Source organism: Diabrotica undecimpunctata, chromosome 3 (assembly GCF_040954645.1).
Source record: "Diabrotica undecimpunctata isolate CICGRU chromosome 3, icDiaUnde3, whole genome shotgun sequence".
Lineage (NCBI taxonomy): Eukaryota > Metazoa > Arthropoda > Insecta > Coleoptera > Chrysomelidae > Diabrotica > Diabrotica undecimpunctata.
Genome location: NC_092805.1, coordinates 63,107,267 through 63,131,385, shown reverse-complemented (window position 1 = coordinate 63,131,385; position 24,119 = coordinate 63,107,267). Strand labels below are relative to the sequence as shown.

General features: G+C 34.1%; 2 protein-coding genes across 3 annotated transcripts in view; one reads left to right on the top strand and one right to left on the bottom strand.

Annotated features, from left to right (window-relative positions):
* The window catches only part of LOC140436859 (cyclin-L1), a 56,518-nt gene extending 48,231 nt beyond the window's left edge, over positions 1-8,287 (top strand). For both annotated transcript variants that reach the window (XM_072526005.1, XM_072526006.1), the window contains exons 3-7: positions 5,101-5,221; positions 6,526-6,795; positions 6,915-7,075; positions 7,269-7,484; positions 7,869-8,287. In XM_072526005.1, coding sequence (XP_072382106.1) covers positions 5,101-5,221; positions 6,526-6,795; positions 6,915-7,075; positions 7,269-7,484; positions 7,869-8,166 — 1,066 coding nt within the window. In that variant the 3' untranslated portion in view covers positions 8,167-8,287. The remainder of the gene's footprint in view (positions 1-5,100; positions 5,222-6,525; positions 6,796-6,914; positions 7,076-7,268; positions 7,485-7,868) is intronic.
* Positions 8,288-22,388: 14,101 nt separating this feature from the next.
* On the bottom strand, positions 22,389-24,008 carry LOC140436858 (tubulin beta chain). Its single transcript, XM_072526004.1, has 2 exons — positions 23,821-24,008; positions 22,389-23,767 (listed from the first exon to the last, which is right to left on the bottom strand). Exons 1-2 carry the CDS (start codon positions 23,875-23,877, stop codon positions 22,481-22,483), a joined length of 1,344 nt encoding a protein of 447 aa, XP_072382105.1. The 5' UTR covers positions 23,878-24,008; the 3' UTR covers positions 22,389-22,480.
* Positions 24,009-24,119: the final 111 nt, after the last annotated feature.

The following is a 24,119-nucleotide window of genomic DNA, read 5'->3' as shown; positions in this document are numbered from 1 at the left end:
TGCATTAACGAAACTGCCAACGTTTACGGCTCAATTTTGCATATTACTTTACCACTATAATTGAAAAAGTTATACCAGATTATAGGTAAAATTTTTGTTACAATTTGGTTAATGGAAGTTATAGAAAAATTCCAAACAAACCTTGTAAGCTTTGGTAAATGTTTAAATGTTAATTTTTTGCCGAGATTTTGAAAATTTATTTATGCGCGCCCGCATTCGCTGCGATCTGACCGTGCGTCTCAGAACGCGTTATTAAAAGTTTCATATCTTAGTCAAAAATTAACATAGTAACATTTACCAAAGCTTAAAATGTTAATGCATTTACCAAAGTTTTTGTTAAAGCTGAAACAATTAACTTTAAATGAGGAGGTTTTGAAAGTTAAGCGCACGTATAAAAGCTGAGTAATACTTGGAAAAGTCCCATTAAATGCGTATTTTTTTAAATTGTTTTTCACGAAATTTGTTATAACTCCGGTTCTAACAATCGGATCAAAGTTTACCAAACGCCGTTTTGTTCATTTTTTCAAATGGAACAATTTTCATTTTTGTAAAATTAAATATTTCTTAATAGTTTAGGAGATACAATCATTTAAACAATTAAATTGTTAATAAATTATCTGGCGGGTTTTCAGCCTCGAAAAATTGAATCTACGCACCAAAAAAATAAAAAAAGTCAAGGTACCGAGGGGACATAAAAGTGAATACCCAACATACCCTCTCCCCCTCCCTGGATCCTATCTAGTATAAAATCGATAAAATTTGATATCTGATGGTTGCATCTTAGGTTTTAGACCATGCACAACTTTTTGTAAATAATAACTTCTAAAGAGAACTCACCTAATTGATCTAGGGATGTTTCACAGGAGAAAAGAGGTAGAAATTCAAAATTTCTTAATGTGTGTGTGTGTAAAATATATGGATATAAGATTATAATATTATATATATATATATATATATATATATATATATATATATATATATATATATATATATATTTCTTAATAACATTCTTTATTCATCTGAGATATATGGCAAAGTTTGGTTAATTACCATCAAAATATTTTACTATTATATATTATATATTTATTATCATATTTAAATTTAAAACAAAGTGTAACTTGAATATTTTTGAGCTCTCCATATTGGTTAAGAGTACACATGTGGTAGGTTAAAAGTACACGCCAGAAAGAGTCTAGTAATGGCAAACAAAGTAAATGATCCAAGCTGAGCAAGCGTCATACCAATATGTATTTACAAATCCCACTCTGGTACCAACTATCATCAAACAGCTGTTCACATCCTAGACATATAGTCTTCTGTTCTTCTTCTTCAATGGGTATTTTTGTTTTTAAGTAAAAAGGTTTTTTTTTACTTTTTCATTTATATTTCCTTTTAACTTTATCTTTTGAGATCTGTTTGTCATTTTTACAGTCTTTGCTCTTCTCTTTTCTTCCGCCATTTTTTTAATGGCGGAATGTATCTATATCTACGTATGTAATGTAAGGATATCCAATAAACAGCAAGACAAAAAGCGTTTCAGAAATATGGATTATTTTACAGACCCAGTATTCGTGAATATAAAATAATATTGTTCTGAATTTTCTTGTGGCATTTTAATATTATTTACTATTTTTATTGGAAATTAATTACAGTTTGATTTAAAGTTTAAAATACATTTATTTTGACATTTCGATTTCCACTTCGAAAATTGTTCACAAAATAATGTTAATTATTTTTATTATTTTAATAATAATTCGAAATGTCATAATAAAGGTATTTTAAACTAAATTTGTGGTTAATTCCCAATAAAAATGGTAAATAATGTAAAACAAAGTATTAAATTAAACCAGTTAAACGTTTAAAACTATGAATCTAATAATACCTAAATAGTCAACAAATTAATAACATTTATATTAAATTCCTTCTTCTTCTTTTGTTTCTATGGCTTCCACATCATTGTGATACGCCAGCTCTATTAAATTCCCAGTTTTTGTTATTGTTATAATTGTTTATTATTAAAGTTTTTTGAGTGTGAGGAGGGGATATAAGATGACATCTATATAATTTTATTACAAGTTTCTGCTCAAGTTAACATGACGTAAATATGAGTAGAACTGTAATAAAAGTATCTGGCTGAAGGATTTGCTTCCTAGTCATCTTTTTTCCCTCTCTATAGGCAAACTTACTCAAGCACTTATCAAGTGACATAATTTAGTATTATGTAATAATGTTGTACCAACAACAGGATAAAAAAACCAAACATCAACAGAAACCTAAAATATTAGTTATAGAATAGTTATCGTATTAATAATGCTTAGGTTAAACTACAAATTGAATATTAAAATCAGTCAAAATATCGTTTTCGTAATGTTCTAAAGGTTCGTTCACACAGAACGCGATCTGTCGCGGCGGGAAGCGATATCTGAGCGAGACCGGCTGGCGATCTGCTTGTATTACACATTATTGAATCATCCCCATCACACAAAGGATGACCTATCGCAGCGAGTCAATCTTTTTCGCTTTGCCGGGTAATACAGTTGTATAAAATTACAGATTTATTGCGCGATCAGTTTGTTAAAAATGATTTACTCATTGAAAAAGTGTGAAAATATGTATACTTTTTTGACACTTCAGACAAATATTATAATAATGTGGTAATGAAGACCGAAGCAAGGAATAAAGTAGCTAAATATAAGTACCGCTTTAATTTTACACAAATAATCTATTTGTAAAAGCATAAAATATAATTATTTTAATGTTATAATTATGACAACATTGTATAGTGCATATTTATAGATACACTATATTGCAACAAAAATAATAAAAGAACTATGAAAACTAGCACGATTTGTTCTCTAAAAAGAAACCAGTATACTGTATCGCGTACAAAGATATCACGTCCTATGTGAAGTCCCCATATCGCAGACCGCCGCAACGATCGCTGTCCGCCGTGACAGATCGCGTAAGTTTTTTTATAGAAAATAAGATAAGGCCTAACGGCATACAGTAAAGAATACTGAAGGTTTAATAAAAAATAAGTCTAAAGACATCTTGAAGCATAAATCAAACCTGACATTTTAAGATGGTCGGACTTTTCATTACTTTAAATTAGATGAATGAAAAATAAGTGCATAATAAAGAAAATTAAATACTACACAATGTATAGTAACTTACCCAAATGACAGAAATAATATATGAGAAACGTTGTTAATAAGGTATTGAAGAACGAAAAATATTGTAGGTATGATCAAAATCTATAAACAAAGATGTCGAATATATTACCATCATTAGCTTGGAATCATCTGTATAGTTTCGTCGCTCGGATTTTAAAAATATCCATTTTAGCGGAAGTAGTTACGTACATTGTGGCAACGAAACGCACGACACTCGTAGATACGCCAGTGAGCGAATGCCGAACTTCCAATCATTTCTCAGACCGGTTTTAATTTGAATTTGTGATTAAGAAGCATTAAAGTAGAATATGAACTACATATTATAAAAAGTTGTAAAAGCTTTACACTCTATGCTAGCAAAATAAATATGCTGGTTTTCACAATTAAATTATATCCTGATCAATATATTGAGTTCAAGTGACTGAAGAAGTATTGGAGTCAAATAAGATTTATTTTAATCTATTGATAACCAGTTTCAAATAGTTGGCATAAATTTGTTATAAATTAGAATTACACTTTATTTACAAGATATTTTGCAACGATGTAAAATCTAGGCGTAAATACATAAATGCTTCCAGCAATTTTTTAACCAGTTCGTTTTCCTTGCTGAAACAAGCTAAAACAGCCGAATTAAGAAGGTAATGTGTAGGCTCGCTCCTTGGGTTAAGAATTTAAATTTTCTTCTTTAGTACGAGGGTTGTCCTTTTAGTTTTGTATATAGCCATAAAGACAATATATATATATATATATATATATATATATATATATATATATATTATATATATATATATATATATATATTATATATATATATATATATATATATATATATATATATATATATATGGATCGAGGTCTTTGAAGTGTCCAAAGATGCCTCTATCTCTCGGTATGTTACAGGGCGGTCATCCTTAATAAGCTGACAAACCGCAGCAATGATTTGCTATGTGACTCCTGTTGGCTGGACCTGGCCTGAATTCGTCACTGAGATTGGAGCGACCACGTTGAAATTCGCAAAACCAACGGGAAATAGTTGAATGGTGTGATGCTTCATTCCCAAACGTAACCATTTCAGCGAGACGCTGCTATTGGGATAATCCTCTCCGAAAATTGAAAAAAAAATTATTGCTCGAAAATGTTCTCGGCGTAGCGCCCTCTAAGCGGCTATATGTAAAACTAATAATACAAATCTCGTATAGCTACCCAGTTCCAGCATATGTCAGATCTTTCTCCAGTTCATACGCTTAGAACATTAAGGCACTGCTATGTCACGAATCTGACTGTCAGCAACTTTTATAATCTGTAATTTGATGTTTCTCATTCTTGGTTCATGTTGCGTGACTGAAGTAGTAGCAAGGTTGGAGGAGCATGATCAGGCAAGTAGGTCGCTTGACTAAAACAGCGTTCCTTAACCATTTCGGTAAATTTCAGATGTAGATTCTTATATAATTCACATTTACCCTTCCCATTTTGTAAATATGCCATTTTGTAACTCTCGTTGAAATTGATTGCACAACAATTTAAGTCTACTTAATTTTCATTATAATTATTTCAATTTCTCATTGTTTTCAAGTTGTTTCATAGGGTTATTTATTTGAATTTTCGTTTATTTTATTTGCATAGATGTCGAGATTAGATCTGTCAAAGGAGGGATTAAGGAAAAAATAAATGTTACAGCAATGGAGACTAATTACGAACTGGAAGATAATGTTGAAACAAACAATAGACAACTGAAAAGTTGGTTATTATTGTTTATTATCCTTTGATTGATATTATGAATTCTGTATTAAAATCTTTTATTTTATGTCATCTAATTAATTTTTAATCTTGAACATTTATTTGACTCCAATATTTTTATTTTGGTAATATCTAATATGGTTTCTAAAATATATTTTCTCTTCAATGTTGTCTTTTGTTTGTGATGCAGGACCATCCAGCCGGTTATTTTGGATCAAAACTATATCCATCTCAAGAACTTAGTCATCAAGGCAGAAAGGAGGGTGCTCAAAGAACTGGGATTCTGCGTGCATATTAAACATCCGCATAAGGTAAATATAATATATATTTTTTTTTTCTAGAATATTCGGGAATTAAGACAAGATAAATCTTTGATACCACAGCTTTCGACCACCCTGTATATCTAGGAGGTTAAATTTTGTGAAACGATTAATATTGGCATGTTCAATCAATGTCCTGAAGTTTATATTAAGTGGGTTCACTTTCATTTAAACTTCAGACGAGATGAGATGTGAAGTCGATCTAATTTTTTGTATTCAAAGCTAATTTCACCTTCCTGATGGACATAATAGGCGGTGAGCTTCGAGAAAAATACCTAGGCAGTAAAAACAATATCGAAATTTAGAAACTATTTGTTATTTATGACTTTCTTATCCAATATATTTGCAAGACTTTTACAGTTTTTTCATTGTGGTGTTGATATTAAATATCGGAATAAATCCTTCATTATTGGTATTTATGCAGTTTTGTTTTCTATGCGAATTAAAATCATTGTGTCTTTTCACGAAGAGAATAATGGATTATTTGTAGTACTTTATTGGGAAAGTCAAGACAGAAAATGTAATGAGTCCTTGCTCTAGGATTGATTCGTATACTTTCTTTGAGTTAACTCATAATTTATTATTTAGTAGCCGACCCGACAGACGTTGCCCTGTATATGAGTCAAAAAATAAATAGAATCTGACCCGTTAACGAAAACAATATATGACGTCAATTTAACGTATCAATTTAATTGTTTTGTGCCACCGGCGCAACACAATCCAGGAGGTTCACCTGTCAGCTTAAATACCGTGCAGTGTGGACACATAACGTTTATTTGTCAGGTTGTAATCGATTGCCACGTTATTATTGAATGCTGCTCGATGAGGATTAAACGCGACATTTCTGCGTTGTTGATTTTGATTACATCGATTCGCAAAGCACTCACGGAACAAATTAAAAACGGAATAAACCTTCTGATTGAGTGGACAGTGCACACAAATGTCAATAAATTCGAGCGACAATAATGTTCTGCATGATACACAAAGAATTTATCCGATTTTTCATAGGAATCTCCCCATGTCCTTCCCCCTAACCCAAAATATTTGAATGGTATTAAGTATTAATTGAAAACAAATCATAATTTACATCACTCCCGCCATCTCTTCGACCTCGTGAGTTGACCAAAAAAACACTTGAAAATTAACTAGATCGGTAACAATATACTTGATGTAAATGTCCATAAATGTATCAAGTCTGCAAATTGCCTTCTGTACTTCCTATTTATTACCTTTAATGTCACCAGATTATGTCACCATTTATATATCAGGATTAAGATATATTGTATGTCTTTCAGATCATCGTAATGTATCTTCAAGTACTCGGATACTACAATCACCAAAAGTTAATGCAGTACTCATGGAACTACATGAATGATTCATTAAGAACTGACATATTTGTTCGACATCAACCAGAGACTGTTGCGTGCGCATGTATATACTTGACTGCAAGAAAATTAAAGCTACCTCTGCCGAAGAATCCATCATGGTTTTCCATTTTTGGCGCGACTGAAGAAGAAATTCGTGATATTAGCCTTAGGATATTGAAGTTATATACAAGACCAAAGGTATGTTTAATATACTTAATGAATAAATTAATATTCCAGCAACGTGACATTCTTCTTTTATTTAGTTTACAAATAAAATTTTTGTCTTATTTTATTTTATTTGTTCTTTTATTTTGCAGCCTAACATTGATGAATTAGAGAAACAAGTTGAAGAACTGTGTGAGAAATATAAAGCTGCAAGAGCAAAGGCAAGAGGTTCAGGCAATGATACTCCAAACAACACTAGTCCAAGTCAAGATAAAGTTACAGGAGCTCATAATGCTTGGGGAGGTTTTATAAGGTATATTTTATTACATTATATACAATACTAAACTGTTTTTTTTTAATCTTTTGATCAATCGAGATACTATTTTAAAAAAATAGTTTTATGGAAATCACGATTGATTGATTGATTTAAAATAAATTATTTTTTTAAACAAAAATACATGGCATAATGCACAGCAACACAAGCTAAATCCTAAATTTTGTTTTAGTCGGTCTGGAAGTCACGTTGTTCCTACCACTAATGATAAACATTCAAGATCACGATCGAGGTCAGCTACGCAATCTCCTGAAAATAGACATAGAAAAAGAGCGAAGAAACACAGATCAAGGAGTCGATCTCCAGTCAGAAATCATAAGAAAACTCACAAGAGGAAAAGTTACTCAAGGTCTAGAAGCACAACGCCACCAATCAAATCAAAGAAAAGGTAAGTTTACGGCATTTATTTTAGTAGTAATGCACTCAGCATTTCTTATAAATCGTAATGTTTTTATTTTGTTCTGTGATTTATACATTCACCAGAGCAGCCATTTTAGTATGTTTCTTTTATTGTTCTATTCTCAAAACTCAAAATTAATCATCTTACATCTTAGTCATTATCAGTGTCTCCATCCAATTATTTTTGTTTCATGCATGTTCGCGTCCAAAAATTGTTCGTAATATCAATTTTTCCAAATGTTTAAGATAATAGGTTGTGAGACTAAATAGATGGATTCCGTTGTGTTCGTTATTTATCACTTATCATATTATCATCAACATAACTTACATGGGTTCATAATTAATCTAAATATATCTTTTGTTTTATTTTTAGATCAAAACATAGGTCCTCAAGATCACCAAGCAATGATAGGGATTCAAAGAACGATCGGTACATTTATAGAGATGATAAATACGACAAAGACAGACATAGGGATGATGATCGAGACAGGTACTCTGAAAAGGAAAAATATGATGATAGGAAAGATAGAAAGGATAAATACGACAGAGATGATAAATATAGGGATCGAGATGACAAGTATTCATCTAGGGACGATAGAGACAAATATAAAAAATCCAAACATCGAGACGATGAAAAGGTAGAGACTAGATCCAAGGATAGAAGAAGGTGAAACAGTGTAAATAGATAGTAATATTGATTAACGTTCCGTAATTTAATTTTTCTCATTAACTTTTTGTTTAAGCAGACGTATTTGTACAAATTTCTTGTAAATAAATTTATTTTTCTCTAAACTGTTTTCTATAAGTGTAGTGATATACATAGAATGTCCAACCTCGTATGTTTTACGTCATAAATTCTGAATATAATTTAGAAAAATAGAGGCGTAAAATATAATATTTCAATATAATCTACAATGCATTAGAATAGACCGATCAAAACTACTACATAAGTTTTGATATATCAAAACAATGGTGTAGAAATGAGATCAAGATTGTACAGTTTAACCTTCTTAGAATGATTGATGGATTCGACCGTTACTTGATGGAAATTCATTTTATGTAACAATAAAACACTGAAAACTTTGTTTTCAAAAATTTTCACAAAATTTATTATAAAAACTTATCACTACAGCTGTTTCGGCAGAGTGCCTTTCTCAAGTGATCTATTTTTGGAATGAGTTTACACTTTATAGTCTTTAATGAAATAGGTTGAGGAGGGAAGAACTGTTTGTCTCAAGTTGGTCATTCAGAATTATATATGTGTTTTTTAATTTGTTAATTTCCATAGATTCTAACAAAGATAGCTTAAGGCCTTTATTTTGAATGTGAAGAATTTGAAATTCGTCATTAAAAGAATGATTATGATTGAAAGAAGGTGAAGTGCGTATGTAGAATCTGTTTTTCTATTATTGAAAGCCCTTTTATGTTCTGCTTTTCGTTTATTAATAGCAGAACAATAATAGACTGATCAGTAGCGACTGATCCGGTCGCCTTCGAAGAGTTTCGGAAAATTTTGTTGTACTCATAACTATAAACATGAATCTTCGAAACAATATTTAAACCGTTGCTTAGGTTTAAAAAGATTAGAAAATATTAGTTTGTCCAATACGTTATATAATGAAGAAGTTAAAAAAAAATTAGAATTTTATGATCATATTTAATTGGTGTTACGATTATTTTAACAAAACAAGAACTTACATTTCGCGGTCGGGATGAAAGCCATTATTCAAATATGGGTAATTTGAAAGAATTTTTTAATTTAACACTTAAACACGATCAGGAAATCCAGAATCATACATATTAAAACATAGAAGGGGTATATAGGTTTGTCAAAAACAATTCAAAATGATTTAATAGATTGTCTTGCTGATTATATTAAAAATAATATTTCAAGAGAAATTAATGAATCTCAGTTTTTTTCACTATTAGCGGAAATCACAGTGTACTTTAAAACAATCCGGTTTGTTAACAAAATTGGTCAGGTAACAGAGAGATTTTTGGGGTTTTTTGATATAGCGAGAATAGATCTGCAGACGCTCCATATAGTTTAATTACAAACGTTCTTGAGCGATATGATTACAAAAATAAATTAATTCCCCAGTGTTTTGATGGTGCAAGTGTAATGGCCGGCTCTTTAAATGGATTGTAATCAAAAATTAAATTACCTATAGAAAATGTCACACTGAGAGTGCAGTACGGGTAAGATACGGCAATGCTTTTCTTATGGAGAATAAACGCTCAGGGTTGTCGGTTTTCTCCAGCTGTTGATTGCTCATTGTCTCACAGGACCGGCTTGGATAAAATGCATCTGCCGGCAGTACGAGTAAAATATTTTATATCATGTGTATACGTATACAGTAGAATAAAAAGGCATTGATGAGTTATTGACAACGAAAACTATGAATTTTGCATATAAAACGTCAACATCAGATATACAATTGAATCATATTCATAAGAGTAACATTTGAACACCTCTTTACAAGAACAACATACAAGAACTGTAGTTTTAATGTTTTACATAAAATAGAAAAAACCTACATAATTTCTAGGAAAGAATTTGGAAACTTGGAAATGATATTATTTATAGATATTATATATAATATTCAAATTTCCAATTCTTTCATAGAAATTAGATTTTTTCTATTGTATGTAAAATATTAAAAATACGGTTATGTTGTTTCTATAAATAGGTCTTCATTTCTTTTGTAAAACTTCTGCTACAAATTACCATCATTAACATAATCACCTAAATATGGCCATAAACTTGTTTGTCATAATTAGTATTTGATAAACTCCAAGCTTTCCCTATTTCACCCCCTACTCATCCTTAGGGTGAAAGTACTTTTGGAAAACGAAACTACACTTCAAAATTTAGTCCGAGTTTCAACAGAGAGCATGGAGTCCCATAAGTTTAAATCCGGTGAATTATTTAACAGTTGCGCTAAACTCGTAGTGTTAAATGTGTTGTTTTTTACAAAATACGGAACAACTTAATGTAAGTGCTGTAAGACGTACTTCGTTGATGACTGGTGTTAGCGAAAGAAGCATTTACAATTTCAAAAAAGAAAAAGAACAGAGTGGAACGTTGAAATCGCCAAAAAAACGTAAAGAACGAGTGTGTCAATCAAATTCTAGAATATTCACATATGACGAGGGTGTAAGAAGTATTCTACGGAGAATTGTTCATTGTGAATTTTTCATGAAAAATTCACAAGCTGCACAAAGCCGCCATTCTTAAAGCATATACATAACTTCATACGAGGTAATGAGAATATACAGCCGTTGTCTCTTTCTACTTTATACAGACTTCTGAAAGATATTGGATTTGTTTATAAGAAACGTGGCCGAAGAAGCATCATGGTGGAGCGAGAGGATATTATTCATTGGCGCCATAATTATTTGAGAACTATACGACGTTTGCGAAAAGACCATTACAATATCATATATTTGGACGAATCGTGGGTTAATGTTGGCCAATCTATAAATTACGAATGGTGCGATACTACGATACAAAACAGTCGTGATGCTTTTCTCAAAGGTTTAAGTACTGGCTTAAAAGCACCTACTAAACGAGGTCCACGCATGCATGAAATGGATGCCGCATATTTTGAGTCGTGGTTTAAGGAGGCATTAATATCAAATTTACCAAATAATGGTCGCAGGAATGTCATTGTAATGGACAATGGACATCGTACCACTCCCGTAAAGAGAGATTCCCCAACAATTCCTGGAATAAAGCTGCAATTAAGGAATGGCTAGTGGAAAAAGACATTTTTTTCGAGGAGTGTTATTTGAAATCCGAGCTATTAGAAGCAGCGCGTGCTTTTAAAGATCAATACGATAAGTATCATCTTGATGAGTATGCTTCACAACATAATGTTTATATTTTAATTCTTCCTCCATATCACCGCGAATTGAATCCTATAGAAATGGTGTGGAACCAAGTTAAGCGATATGTAGGTACCCATAATACCACTTTTAAAAACGACGAGGTACACCAGTTGATCGACGACGGTTTCGCACGCGTCACAGAGCAAAATTGGCGCAATTATGTTACTCATGTTGTTGAGAAAACGGAAACTGAGATGTGGACTGCGGACAACCTGCAAGATGACGTAGACCAATTGATAATACACGCGAACACAGGGGAGAGTAGCGAAAGCGAATCCTACATCTCGGATGTAGAGGACGACTTTAGTATAATTAATTGAATATCTGTGAGTAACCTCGATTATTTTACACTGTATAACCAATAAAATCCATTTACCAGTCCAATCAGAGTATGGGCTTTTCGGATATTGGGCTGGGTGCACGGAAATCGAGTTCCCGGAGGTTCCACCCTGTACATTTATAGCTATCAAGAAATGTAATTTAAAATACATGTGTTAGTTTAGACAAGACAAGATCGTTTTAACCTTGTTTAGGCCTGAGCCTCTTCAAGGAATGGGGACTCCGTTTTTTTTTTCTAGGAGTTATGGGGGTGCGGTAAACGACAATCGCGTGAAAAGTTGCTTGTGGAGGTGGAAGTGGTGGACTACTAAGAAGCAGGAGGGTAGCTGAAGGTGACTAGGTGTGTGTGTGATCTCAGAAGATCCAGAACCGCATAAGAAGAAGTGGGTGCTGCCAAGCATGTCAGTTTAGGTACTTCGGTGTTACCAGCCAAGTTTATAGGAACGGCTCTTTATCAGCGTTTGTGGCGCGCAGACTTTACCTGCGATATTGAATGGGGAAAGATTCTAATATTTCAAAATACTCATCAGGAAGTTCGTGTCCAGTGTTGTGGAGAAGTTTAGCTGGAGGAAATGGAACTTTCTTTAAGGGAAGCCTGGTGAGTATTTGCCCTCTATGATTGCAAGGTGTCTTTAGTGTTTGTTTGGCTCTGTTGTTCGAGCCGGCTATGGTTCTTAGGACATACTTCCTGCTGAGGGTTAGGATTCTGTCCTTTATCGGTGTTGTTTGCGAGATTGCGTGAATGTGGGCTGATGGATACGACCAATCCTTCCTCATGCAGTATCGTAAGATACGACGTTCGGTGGCCGTAATGGCGGTAAGTTGACATGTATTCAGGGAGGTGTAGATGCAAGCCTTGTATTCGACTATCGGTCTGACAAAGGTCTTGTATGTGTGCAACAAAGTTTTAGAAGATGTCCCGCCCAGTTTGCCGGATAGCACTTTCAGGAGGTTAAACCTCTGCCTCATCCTATCTAAGGTTTCTTGAACGTCGGCCTTCCAGTTGAGAGTTCTCGTAAAACGAACTCCCAAGTAGAGAACCGAGGTCCTGAAGATGAGGTCTTCTCCTAAAAGCGATATACGGCCACGGACGTCTTGACAATATGGAGATTTGAATAAAATTGTTTTGGTGGGATTTATGGTTACCCTCCATTTGTTGCACCATTTCATGACTCTGTCCAGATAATGCTGAGACCGTTCGAATACAGATTGCTGTACACCCTCCCTGTGAGGTCCAGAGGTGAGGATGGCCGTATCATCAGCGAACAGGAGAAGAGACTCTGATCCTTGCTGTGGTCGGGGGATGTCACTATTGTATACTGTGTATAGCACTGGTGCAAGTATTGAGCCCTGGGGCACTCCAGCTTGTGGAGTGAATGGAGTAGATAAATGATCGGCGATTTTGATCCTGATAGTCCGATGTGAGAGATAGGAATTTATTAGCTTAACGAAAGGAGTAGGCAGTCCAGCAAGGTGGAGCTTTTCAATCAGGCCTGTGTGCCAGACCTGATCGAATGCCTTCTGGACGTCTAGGAATATGCCTATGACGTGTTTCCTCTCGTTAATTGATTGTGAAATGAAGGTTGTTGCTTCTACCAATGCATTTTGTGTGGAGTGTCCAGCCCTGAATCCGAATCGGTAATCTGGAATTAAGAGGTGAGCGTCTAGGAATTCTACGAGTCTCTCCTTAAGGATCCTCTCGTAGACTTTACATAGGGTGCTCAAGAGTGAAATGGGTCTGTATGATTCAGGGTTGGTGAGGGTTTTCCCTTTTTTGGGGATCATGACTGTACTGGCTACCTTCCAAGGAGTAGGGAAGTAGCTCAGTGATAGAGATGCATTGATAATATTAGTAAGCAACGGGATTATATTCTGTGGAAGATTTTTGAGGCATCTTCTGTGGATGCCATCTGGGCCAGGAGATGTGTTTTTACCAATATTACACATCTGCCTGACGGTGTCCTCAGTCACAGGGGCCATCATCGGGTGAGGATGTGGTCTGTCATGTGCCTGAGGGTAGTAGAATATATCTTCCACTCTCCTTTCGGCTTCTCGTTTGGATCTTTCGCTGAAATTAGGGTTATTTGGGGAGACGAGGGTGGCCTGTAAGGTGTCTTTGAATGCTTCGGCCTTATCTTGTGGATTGTGTTAGTTTAATAAAGTATACAGTTTTATAATAAAATTCTCGCTAAAAACTTAAGGTCTTTTTATTCAAATTCATGCCTCTTATTTGGCTACTTGAAGGCAATTATTTTATCAATATATTATTTTATAATAAATAAAGCGTACCCAGATCTCTACGCCCGGCGTAGAGATCTGGGTACGGTTCTGTGACTACCACTTGGACCTGTTTGTATCGCCAAGCACAAGGCGTGAAATCCGGCAATTGTGCATTCCTATATTAGCCGTACTGCACTCTCGGTGTGACATTTTCTATAGATGCTCCAAAGACGGGTCAAAATGTATTAAAAATTGTAGGATACATTTTGCAATGGTTACACAATTCCTGGTTTTTTAATCATTCGGCGAAAAGAACATTTATTCTGAATTCATTTTTAAATCGAAGTATTCCAACAAATTGTGAAACTAGATGGACTTCAAAGTCGAAAATTGTAATCGTTGTTAATTTAAAATGGAATGAGTTACTTTCAGTTTTCAATTAAATTATCGAAGACGGAAATTTGGGAGCCGAATCTATAAATGGTGCTCCAGGATATTTCCAAATTTTAAAAATTTTGAGTTTTGTTTTCTGCTTTGTCTTTATAACGAAATATTTAATATAACTGACATACTGTACAAAATTTTACAACTAAAATGTTTAGATAAAATTTGTCAAAAAGAAATAGATATAGCTGTGGAAAGAATAAGATAGCTTCGTTAACGATCAGGCTTTTAATAATTTATTTTCTGTGGTGAAACAAGGGTATCAGAATTTAACTCAAACCCACCTAAAATAATGAGAAAGTCGTCTGATGTGGACCAGACTAAAAAATATAAAGCTTTATATTTTAAAATTATAGATAATATTATTATTATGCAACTAGAAGTTGTTTTCAGAGATTTAAAAGATTTGCAATTTTAAAAGTTTTCCACATAATTTGATAAATAGTTTAATAACACAATATTCTGAATTATTTGATAAACAAAAATTAATTAATGAACTAATTGTCATTTACGAAGATTAACAATTTTATACTTTAAATGTTATTAAAATTTTGCAATATTTTAACGAGAATTAATTAATACAAATATTTTATGGAGCATACAAATTATTTGATTACATTGCTGCTATACCCGCAACGTCAGGTTTCGTTGAAGGTAATTTTTTTGATTAAAAAGAATTAAAAACTGTTTAAGAAACGGTATGCTGCAAAATCGACTGACACCTTTGTCTTTACTTGCAATTGACAAGGATTTTCTTTCCAGTTTGTCTAACAATAAACAATTTTACGACACAATTATAAATAAGTTTGCTTCTGCCGAAGACAGATTTATCGGAAATAAAATCCGTTTAACTATTTTTAAGGCATTTTGGTTTGCAAGAATAAAATATAAAAATACAAAAAAATATTTATAAAAACAAAAAATGGTACTTCGGTACCCCCAAAAAAATGTTCTTAGCTTTACCACTTTTCATATCGGCCGGCATTCTAACTTTTTCAAGAATATGTTGACATCTGGCTAATGGTTTATCCCACAATTCGCCGCTGGGCTGTGAGATAGTGCGGTCAGGATACACGCCAGCGAATTCGAATTTTAGTGACAGAGAATAGATGGGCTTTTTAAACGCTCTATTCTTCTGAGTAGCGCGAATTAAATAGTTTACTTCTCCAAATGCAATAATGGGATAAGGAAACTTGACATTCGGGAGACGCGAGATCTAGTGACGACCTGGCGAATGAGCCGGGGGTGGCAAGGAAGAGTTCTTCCCGAATCTACTCGTGGCACTCTAGTTTTCGGATGAATAGTGTCATGGTCGATTTGGAAGGACCAAGATTGTGCCGGGGGTGTTTCCATTATCTTCCATTTTTAACCTAAACCTAATCTGTTTAAAAATTCTCCAGAAACTTACCCTGGAAATTTCGAATGTATTTCTGTCTTTTAATTATGTATAATTTCAAATTTACAACCCTCAGGAAGATCTATGATCGTAGAGTGTGCTCTACTGTGTTCGATAGGTTTATATTGTGCGATATCTACTTCACTACTTAAACTTTTTCTGTTTTTCAAAACTTGAGTTTTCTCACTAATACACAATGCATCACACACGTTTATGTATGGATTGAACTGGTTGCAAAGAGCCTTCATTTGCTTTTTCAGCAGTAAAATAAGCGTGCAAATTCAATAAATATCTACGCTTATGTTAATCTCTTAGCTCACTGATTAGAACCATATTACATTGTAGGTAATAACTAAACTGGCTGTACGAAATATTTTGCAGGTAATACAATAAAAATGTTTCAAAAATCTATTTTTATAACCTTAACATAGAACTGTCTTTAATGTTGAGCAAAAAAGGGTAAAATTGCTAGGCAAACAAACATTTCCGCTTAAAATGTGCAGTGATCATGAATTATATTAAAAGGATTTATTGTACATACCTTCTTAATAATAATGTAAAAAAAAGATTATAAAAATATTTTTTTAATTCGATTTAGAAATTACTTGTTTTATTACTACAGCAATTTAGTCTCGTACTTCTAATGTACAGTAGAGTGAACCGTTGACTGTCGAGTATCTAACGATAATTCAAAACAGTCGCAAATTCGTGAAATATACTTCAACTTAAATTCTGGATGAGAAATTACATCCAAAATGGTATGAGGATCACGCATCGTCAGTAGTTTTCCAAATCTATTCTCATAATCTTCAGTTTGCAAAAAATCTAGCCAGAAATTGGTTGTCACTAAATGACTAACTCTAATTTTGAAAAGAGTAGGTAACTTTGTTTTTTCAAAAGTTATTTGATTCGTACTGTCATACAAGGAGTTACGCCTAATAAAATAAGTGTATGACAAGTGCGATTTAATTAATTCCGCAGTATTTGACCGATGTGCTTTTTTTCATAATTCTTCACAGTGAGCAATACTAGACATGTTGTCTAGTATTGCTCACTATCTACATCTATATATATCTGTATCTATTGCGAAGAGTAATGTTACTTTCAATAGCTTTATGCATGTCTTTATTTACTATTCAATTAGTTGTAAAAGTAGCACAACGTTTATGTTGTGGCAATTTTATATCATAATTGTCACTTACTTTGATTTCTAATGAATCTTGTTCAATCGATACTCCTAAGAGAGCTTTATTAACATAGAATATATATATATATATATATATATATATATATATATATATATATATAGGATCAGTAAAAAATTATAAAAACACTCCAGAATTTCCCACTACCAGAGGCGTCCGACAAGGAGATGTAATATCACCAAAGCTCTTCACTACAAGCCAACTTCATCAGGCCTATAATCGGTTCACAATTTGTCGATAGCTCACTACAAGTTTAACCCTAATTAGAGAACTGAAATACAGAGAGGATAGGTAATACGATATAATAGTAAAAACCAGCCTGAAACTGACGGTTTAAAGATGTTTTCGACTAACCCACCTTGTATCTGAAGGAATACAATACCTTATAATCCTATTACGAGGGTATTTTGAATGGTTAGAGATGACCGATCAGTGTCGTAGAGTATATGATTGAAACATTTATTTAAACTAAATAAATATATTTTTTAAATTGTACTTATTGAACTTATTTATTTTATTCAAAAATAAAATGTTTCTTGCCATTTGTAAAAGATACATTTATTTAATTAAGGGAAAAGGCGCCAAATGTCGCCTGGCAAAATTTCCAATGTGTTTTAAATGTATCCATTATTTTCGAATCCGGAGAAAACTAATAAATATTTTTAAAAAAATTAAACGCAGAATGAAAGATTACATTATTACTGAGGGCAGAAAGTCCCTGAAAACTTCTACAATGTTTATTTTAATATGTTATGTAACAGGGGTGAAAATAAAAGAGAAAATATAGTATAATTTTTAATTGAAAATATTGCATACAAAAGAAACTTTTTATTTATTCTAATAAATATTTCATTCTGCCTTTAAATTTTTCAAAAATGCTTTTTAGTTTTCTTAGGATTTGAAAAAAAAAAATGGATATATTTAAAACACATTGAACATTTTGACAGGCGACATTTTGCGCCTTTCCCCTTTAATACCTTACGATTACAACTACTATTAATTACCTTAAATGTATAATTACGATTAGAAAACTATTCAACTATTCTTCTTCTATTACATTGAACTTAGATTTGTGTTGCCGAGCAATTTTTAAAATTTCTGGCTTTCTGGCTAAACTTTAAAAGTTTTGGCAACACGATAAGCAACTTTATAACTTGCTAATAATGCTTTTTCATTAGTAGTGGTTGCCAAAGGAAAACTGTCTTGCTGTTTGTGAAGGACGTTCAGCTTTCTTTCAAAGAATTCTACGAGCTTGCCTTTTTTTATCTGGATGTTTGCTATTTAAATGTTGAGGTAACTTTGATGGCTTCATGCTTTCTTTTGACAAGACTTGTCCACAAATAACACATTGTGGTTTATTGGAAATAACGGTAAAATCATATTTAAGATATTCATCAATGTAGAATCTGTTTTTCTTTTTATTGCTGCTACTGCCACTTTCAGACGTAGATGGTTCTGCACTTCTTTTTAAAAACTTATCCATAATTTATAATTTATCGTAGACGTAAATACGTAAACGGGAATACGTAAGTCGTAAAATATTTACTCATTACTCAACACCGCGTTCGCCACCATAGGCTGTTTGGATTCGAACTGAGGTTTCGTTGCGCATCGCCGCTTATATAAAGCCAAAACGAGCCTACGAGAACGTTCCAGAGTGCCATCTAGTAGTGAGCGCTTTCGCGATTATCATGGAAGAGTTTTGCGATGTAGACACAAGCTAATATGTCGCGGTGTACAATGTGCAGTCGACTTCTTATTATTTATTTTTATTGTAAATGCTATTTTGGCAGAAGTACCTACTACTAATTACTAGTGGGACAGATCGCAATCATTAAAATAATTGTTTTTGATTTAAACTTAAACAGTAAAGTAAAATTAAATTTGAGAAACCATCAGATAATTGTAAATTAGGCACACTATTTCTGTCATATAATATTGAATAAATGAGTGGGGGGAAATTGAGGGGGTCGCGAACAAATTTTTTATCAAAAAGGGGTCGCGGTTTAGATAAGTTTGGGAAACTCTGATATAAGGAAACAAGCCAGTACAACAGCACAAAAAAGCCAATTTTATCGGTAGAATATGCTGAGACTGATGATGATGTTAATGATGATGATAATATATATATATATATATATATATATATATATATATATATATATATATATATATATATATATATATATATATATATATAGATATATATATATATATATGTATATATATAGATATATATATATATATATATATATATATATATAGATATATATATATATATATATATATATATATATATATATATATATATATATATATATATATGAAAGTAAAAGATTGCATTTCATTTCAATCGGAACTCCACCATTGCTCTACACGTGTTTCGAGTTATGCAACTCATCATCAGGAGCACTTGTGGAGGTTCAACTGAAATGAAATGCAGAGTAGTATTTGGTTATTATAACCAAAATAACAGCCAGGTACGCTAGGACCGACATCTATACGAAGTAACAAGAAGTCCAGAGACCTCTCTCTGATAGTAAATCAGGTGAACCGCAAATTCAAAGCCTCTTACTAGAGACTTTTAACGACGCTAGAAGTCCTTTTACTTCAACATGCATCTACGATTCACCTTTGAAAATTACTATCTTTTTCACTCTTTACGTAGAGAAAGACGTTTAAATGAAAGTAAAAGATTGCATTTCATTTCAATCGGAACTCCATCATTGCTCTACACGTGTTTCGAGTTATTCAACTCATCATCAGGAGCACTTGTGGAAGTTCAACAAGATGATGAGATGAATAACTCGAAACACGTGTAGAGCAATGGTGGAGTTGGAGAATTGAGATAATCTTAACACTACCAAGACTTTATTACAGATTATACTCATATTCCGTTACTAACATCAATTATACTATAGTGAATTTATTGATGAAAATAAAACTATTATTTATTATTTACGTGCAATGCTAAAATACTTTTTGTAAAGAGTCCATAGCGTCCATAGTTTTCTCCTTTTAGTTTTGTTGAATTGCCCTGTTTAATAATTAAGTATATTCATGAAAATATAAGTTGCTCTTATTTATTCGTTTATTATTTTAAACAGTTGAAAATGTGAACAACAAGAAAGTTTTTGTTAAGGTACGTGGCCTTTAGATCATATGAACGTTTTGCTTTATGCACAGGTGTTTCCGAAGTCTTGGAAGACCTCAAGGCTAGTCCTAATACCAAAAGAGACAAGGCCGATTTGCCTTCTTTCGAGCATCAGTCAACTGTATAGAGAAGAGAATATTGCTTGGTAGAATCGAAAAGGTGATTAAGAGGTCTGGGGTTTTATCCCACCGAGAGAATGGTTTCTGCACAGGCAGAGGTGTTTCGGGAGTCAGTAATAAGGGTTACACAGAGGAAAAGTTGCGGTCACACGTAGCCTCCCTTGATCCTCTTTGAGGTCGAAAACTCTTTGAATACATTGCAGCGGAGCCATGTAATGAGCGCCTTAGAAAGAAGGTAATCTCCTAAGTATCTGAGCAATATTGCCTCGGATTATCTCTCCGAAAGAAATGTGGTTGAAAAGGTGTGGTTGTAAATCTAACGGCTGGCTTACCCCAAAGGTCGTCTTTGGTCCGATGCTGTGGAATATGACGTATGAAATGGTTATGAACCGTAAATGTGTAGACGCAACCCCCTTCTTCGTATTTGCAGACGATCTCGCTATGCTGGTGCAGGCGCGACGCGACCCTTTATTAAGAAGCGGATGAATGAGCATGATAGGAACTAGCTGCGGATAAAACCGTGGCTGTAGTGCTCAGAGGACTCTGAAAGAGAGAAAGAATGTCTTTTGAATGTGCAGGTGCGTAGGCTACTCCCAAGGAACAGTAAAATACTATAGGTGATTTTGCATAGGAATGGAAGCTGAGGCGAATACTTTGTAGAGTGGCTGCTCTGAGGAGGATGACGCCAAACATCAGGGAACACAAATTCCAAAGGAGAAGGGCTTGCTATCGTGTTGTGTATTCAATCTTTTTTACGCGGTTCCACTCTGCTGTGAGGCGGTAGAAATCTGGAGAACGGATGTTCCGACGTAAAAATCGGAACATTAAGTAAATAGAAGGCGTGACGAGAGAGTCATGTGGCAAGCTGAATGGGACGCAACATTGGATGTCGTGCGGTAGGCGAAGTCCTGAGAAGCTGTGTGAACTGTGAGCACAGGTGTGTAGAGTATTACCTGAAGAAGGTGTTCTTAGGCCACGGTTGCTTCCGGGCTTACTTTCACAGGTTAAGGACGACGCGACGGTTTGGACACTGTGACACATGCAATGCTGGAATATATCAGATGGGCGGGCGAGAGAAATAGGCTCGAGAGGAAGTGTGAGATGATGTTTGATTCTGTGAGACAAATGGTGGACAGAATGACATCGGGTGAAAGGTAGTGGATAGTGATCCACAAGTATACTCGTATAGGCATAGTGCTGTCAAAAAAAGAAGAGGAGGAAAGGATAATCAGACGACCATAGCGGTGGAAAACGGATTGGAGATGGTGGACCTCCAACTTAAGATGTATTAAGGTGTAAACCGACGACGAGTGAGGGTAACGACTGAAAGAGAGTGAACTTGCTGGAGGCCATTGGCAATTGTGATGTGTGAACGAGAATCTGAAGAGAACGGATAGAATGGGAGTTAAAGGATATTGAGCTGGCTGACTATCGAGTGTATAGTGGAAATCGAGCGACAGAAGTGGGCAACGAGACGATGAAATGTTCAAAGAGGCCCCTCCGGTCTCGTTGCTTGGAGTGAGAGAGGTAGAGTTTAGGAGATCTTGTCCGTCTCAGAATACGGAGGTCGTGAGGTCAGCATAGGGCTAAACTTTTCAGCCAGATCTCAATTTGCTTTAGGAACCCAACACAACCAGGTGTCTGGCTGCAGACTTCATAATAATGAAAAGAAAAGGTACGGTTAGGTTAGGTCAGACAAGATTTGCTTATGGATATACAATACAAGATAGACTGACTACTGCAATACAGTCACGTTCCCCCAGTGTGACAGAGAAAACTGACGCAAAACAGTCCCTGAATCTCTGTCTAATGGGCCGGGTTTATCGACCACGTGACCTTCTCATCTGTTATTTAGGTCACGTGGTCGATAAACCTGGAAAATTAGAAAAATATGCAGGGACTGCTTTGTGTCAGGTTTCTGCCGCACTGGGGGAAGGGGCAGGTATTGCAACGATCAGTCTATCTTGTATTATATGTCCATGGATTTGCATCACCTCTGTGAAGCAGACACTTGAGGTGCGACTGTAAAATGTAAGAGACGATGGCAGTCCTACCTAACGGTAATAAGTCTTAAAAACATTCAGTACTAACTGTATAGGATTTGAAATATAAAAAGACATTTGTATTCTTTTAGAATGTTTTGTTAACCTGTTTATTGTCATGACACAAATTATCAGCAGACATTGTTAATATTTGTTTAGGGACACAATATAAAATTTAGTTCTCTCCCTCATCTCCCTCTTCTTCTTCTTCGAATTCACCCTCTTCCTCGGCTGTTGCGTCTTGATATTGTTGATACTCTGACACTAAATCATTCATATTACTTTCAGCTTCTGTAAATTCCATTTCATCCATTCCTTCACCTGTGTACCAATGCAAAAATGCTTTTCTTCTAAACATAGCAGTAAATTGTTCAGAAATTCTTTTAAATAGTTCTTGAATACATGTGGAGTTCCCTATAAATGTAGATGACATTTTCAGTCCTCGGGGAGGAATATCGCAAACTGCCGTTTTCACATTATTGGGTATCCATTCTACAAAATAGCTACTGTTTTTATTTTGTATGTTAAGCATCTGCTCATCAACTTCTTTCATCGACATTCTACCTCTAAAAATAGCAGCTACAGTTAAATACCTTCCATGTCGAGGATCACAAGCTGCCATCATATTTTTTGCATCAAACATTTGCAAAACCAATTCTGGAACTGTTAAAGCCCTGTATTGTTGACTTCCTCGCGAGGTTAATGGGGCAAAACCAGGCATAAAAAAATGAAGGCGAGGAAAAGGAACCATATTTACAGCTAGTTTTCTTAAATCTGAATTTAGTTGACCAGGGAACCGTAGACAAGTTGTAACGCCAGACATTGTAGACGAGACTAAATGATTTAAATCACCATAAGTAGGAGTTGTAAGTTTTAACGTTCTAAAGCATATATCATAAAGTGCCTCATTATCAATACAATAAGTTTCATCTGTGTTTTCTACAAGTTGATGTACTGATAAAGTAGCGTTATACGGTTCTACAACTGTATCTGATACTTTGGGTGAAGGAACTACTGAAAAAGTGTTCATAATTCGATCGGGATATTCTTCTCTTATTTTTGATATTAATAAAGTACCCAGTCCGGAACCAGTACCACCTCCCAAAGAATGCGTTAACTGAAATCCTTGCATACAGTCACAACCTTCTGCTTCTTTTCTCACAACATCCAAAACGGAATCAACTAATTCAGCTCCTTCAGTATAATGACCTTTTGCCCAATTATTTCCTGCTCCACTTTGGCCAAAAACAAAATTATCTGGTCTGAAAATTTGACCAAAAGGTCCGGATCTCACTGAATCCATAGTACCTGGTTCTAAGTCAACCAGTACTGCCCTTGGTACATATTTTCCTCCCGTTGCCTCATTATAATATACATTTATACGTTCTAACTGCAGATCAGAATCTCCATGGTAAGTTCCAGTGGGGTCGATTCCATGCTCGTCCGAAATAACTTCCCAGAACTAAAAAGAAACTAATTAAAAAATTAAGAATAAGTAATTAAAAATATTTTTACTTTTGCCCCTATTTGATTTCCACATTGACCAGCTTGTATATGAACAATTTCTCTCATTTTAATATTTCGATAATGTGGCGTAAATACGAACTTATAAAGTTTATTTTGTTACTAACTTGAATATATTGTTTTGAATTGCTACGACTTTTAATTTTAGTTTTTTATTTGTCAAATTAGTTCAATTTTATGCAACCACTGTACAATCCCGCCTAACAAACAAAATTGGAGCACTTAAAATACTGTCATCAAATATTACACCATGGAATGATTAGATTGTTTCATGCTTAGACAAGGAAAGA

Coding starts and splice junctions, on each gene's coding strand:
- LOC140436858 (XM_072526004.1), bottom strand. CDS start 23,877: ATGAGAGAAATTGTTCATATACAAGCTGGTCAATGTGGAAATCAAATA. Junction 23,768..23,820: donor GAAATCAAATAGGGGCAAAA/GTAAAAATATTT, acceptor GTTTCTTTTTAG/TTCTGGGAAGTTATTTCGGA.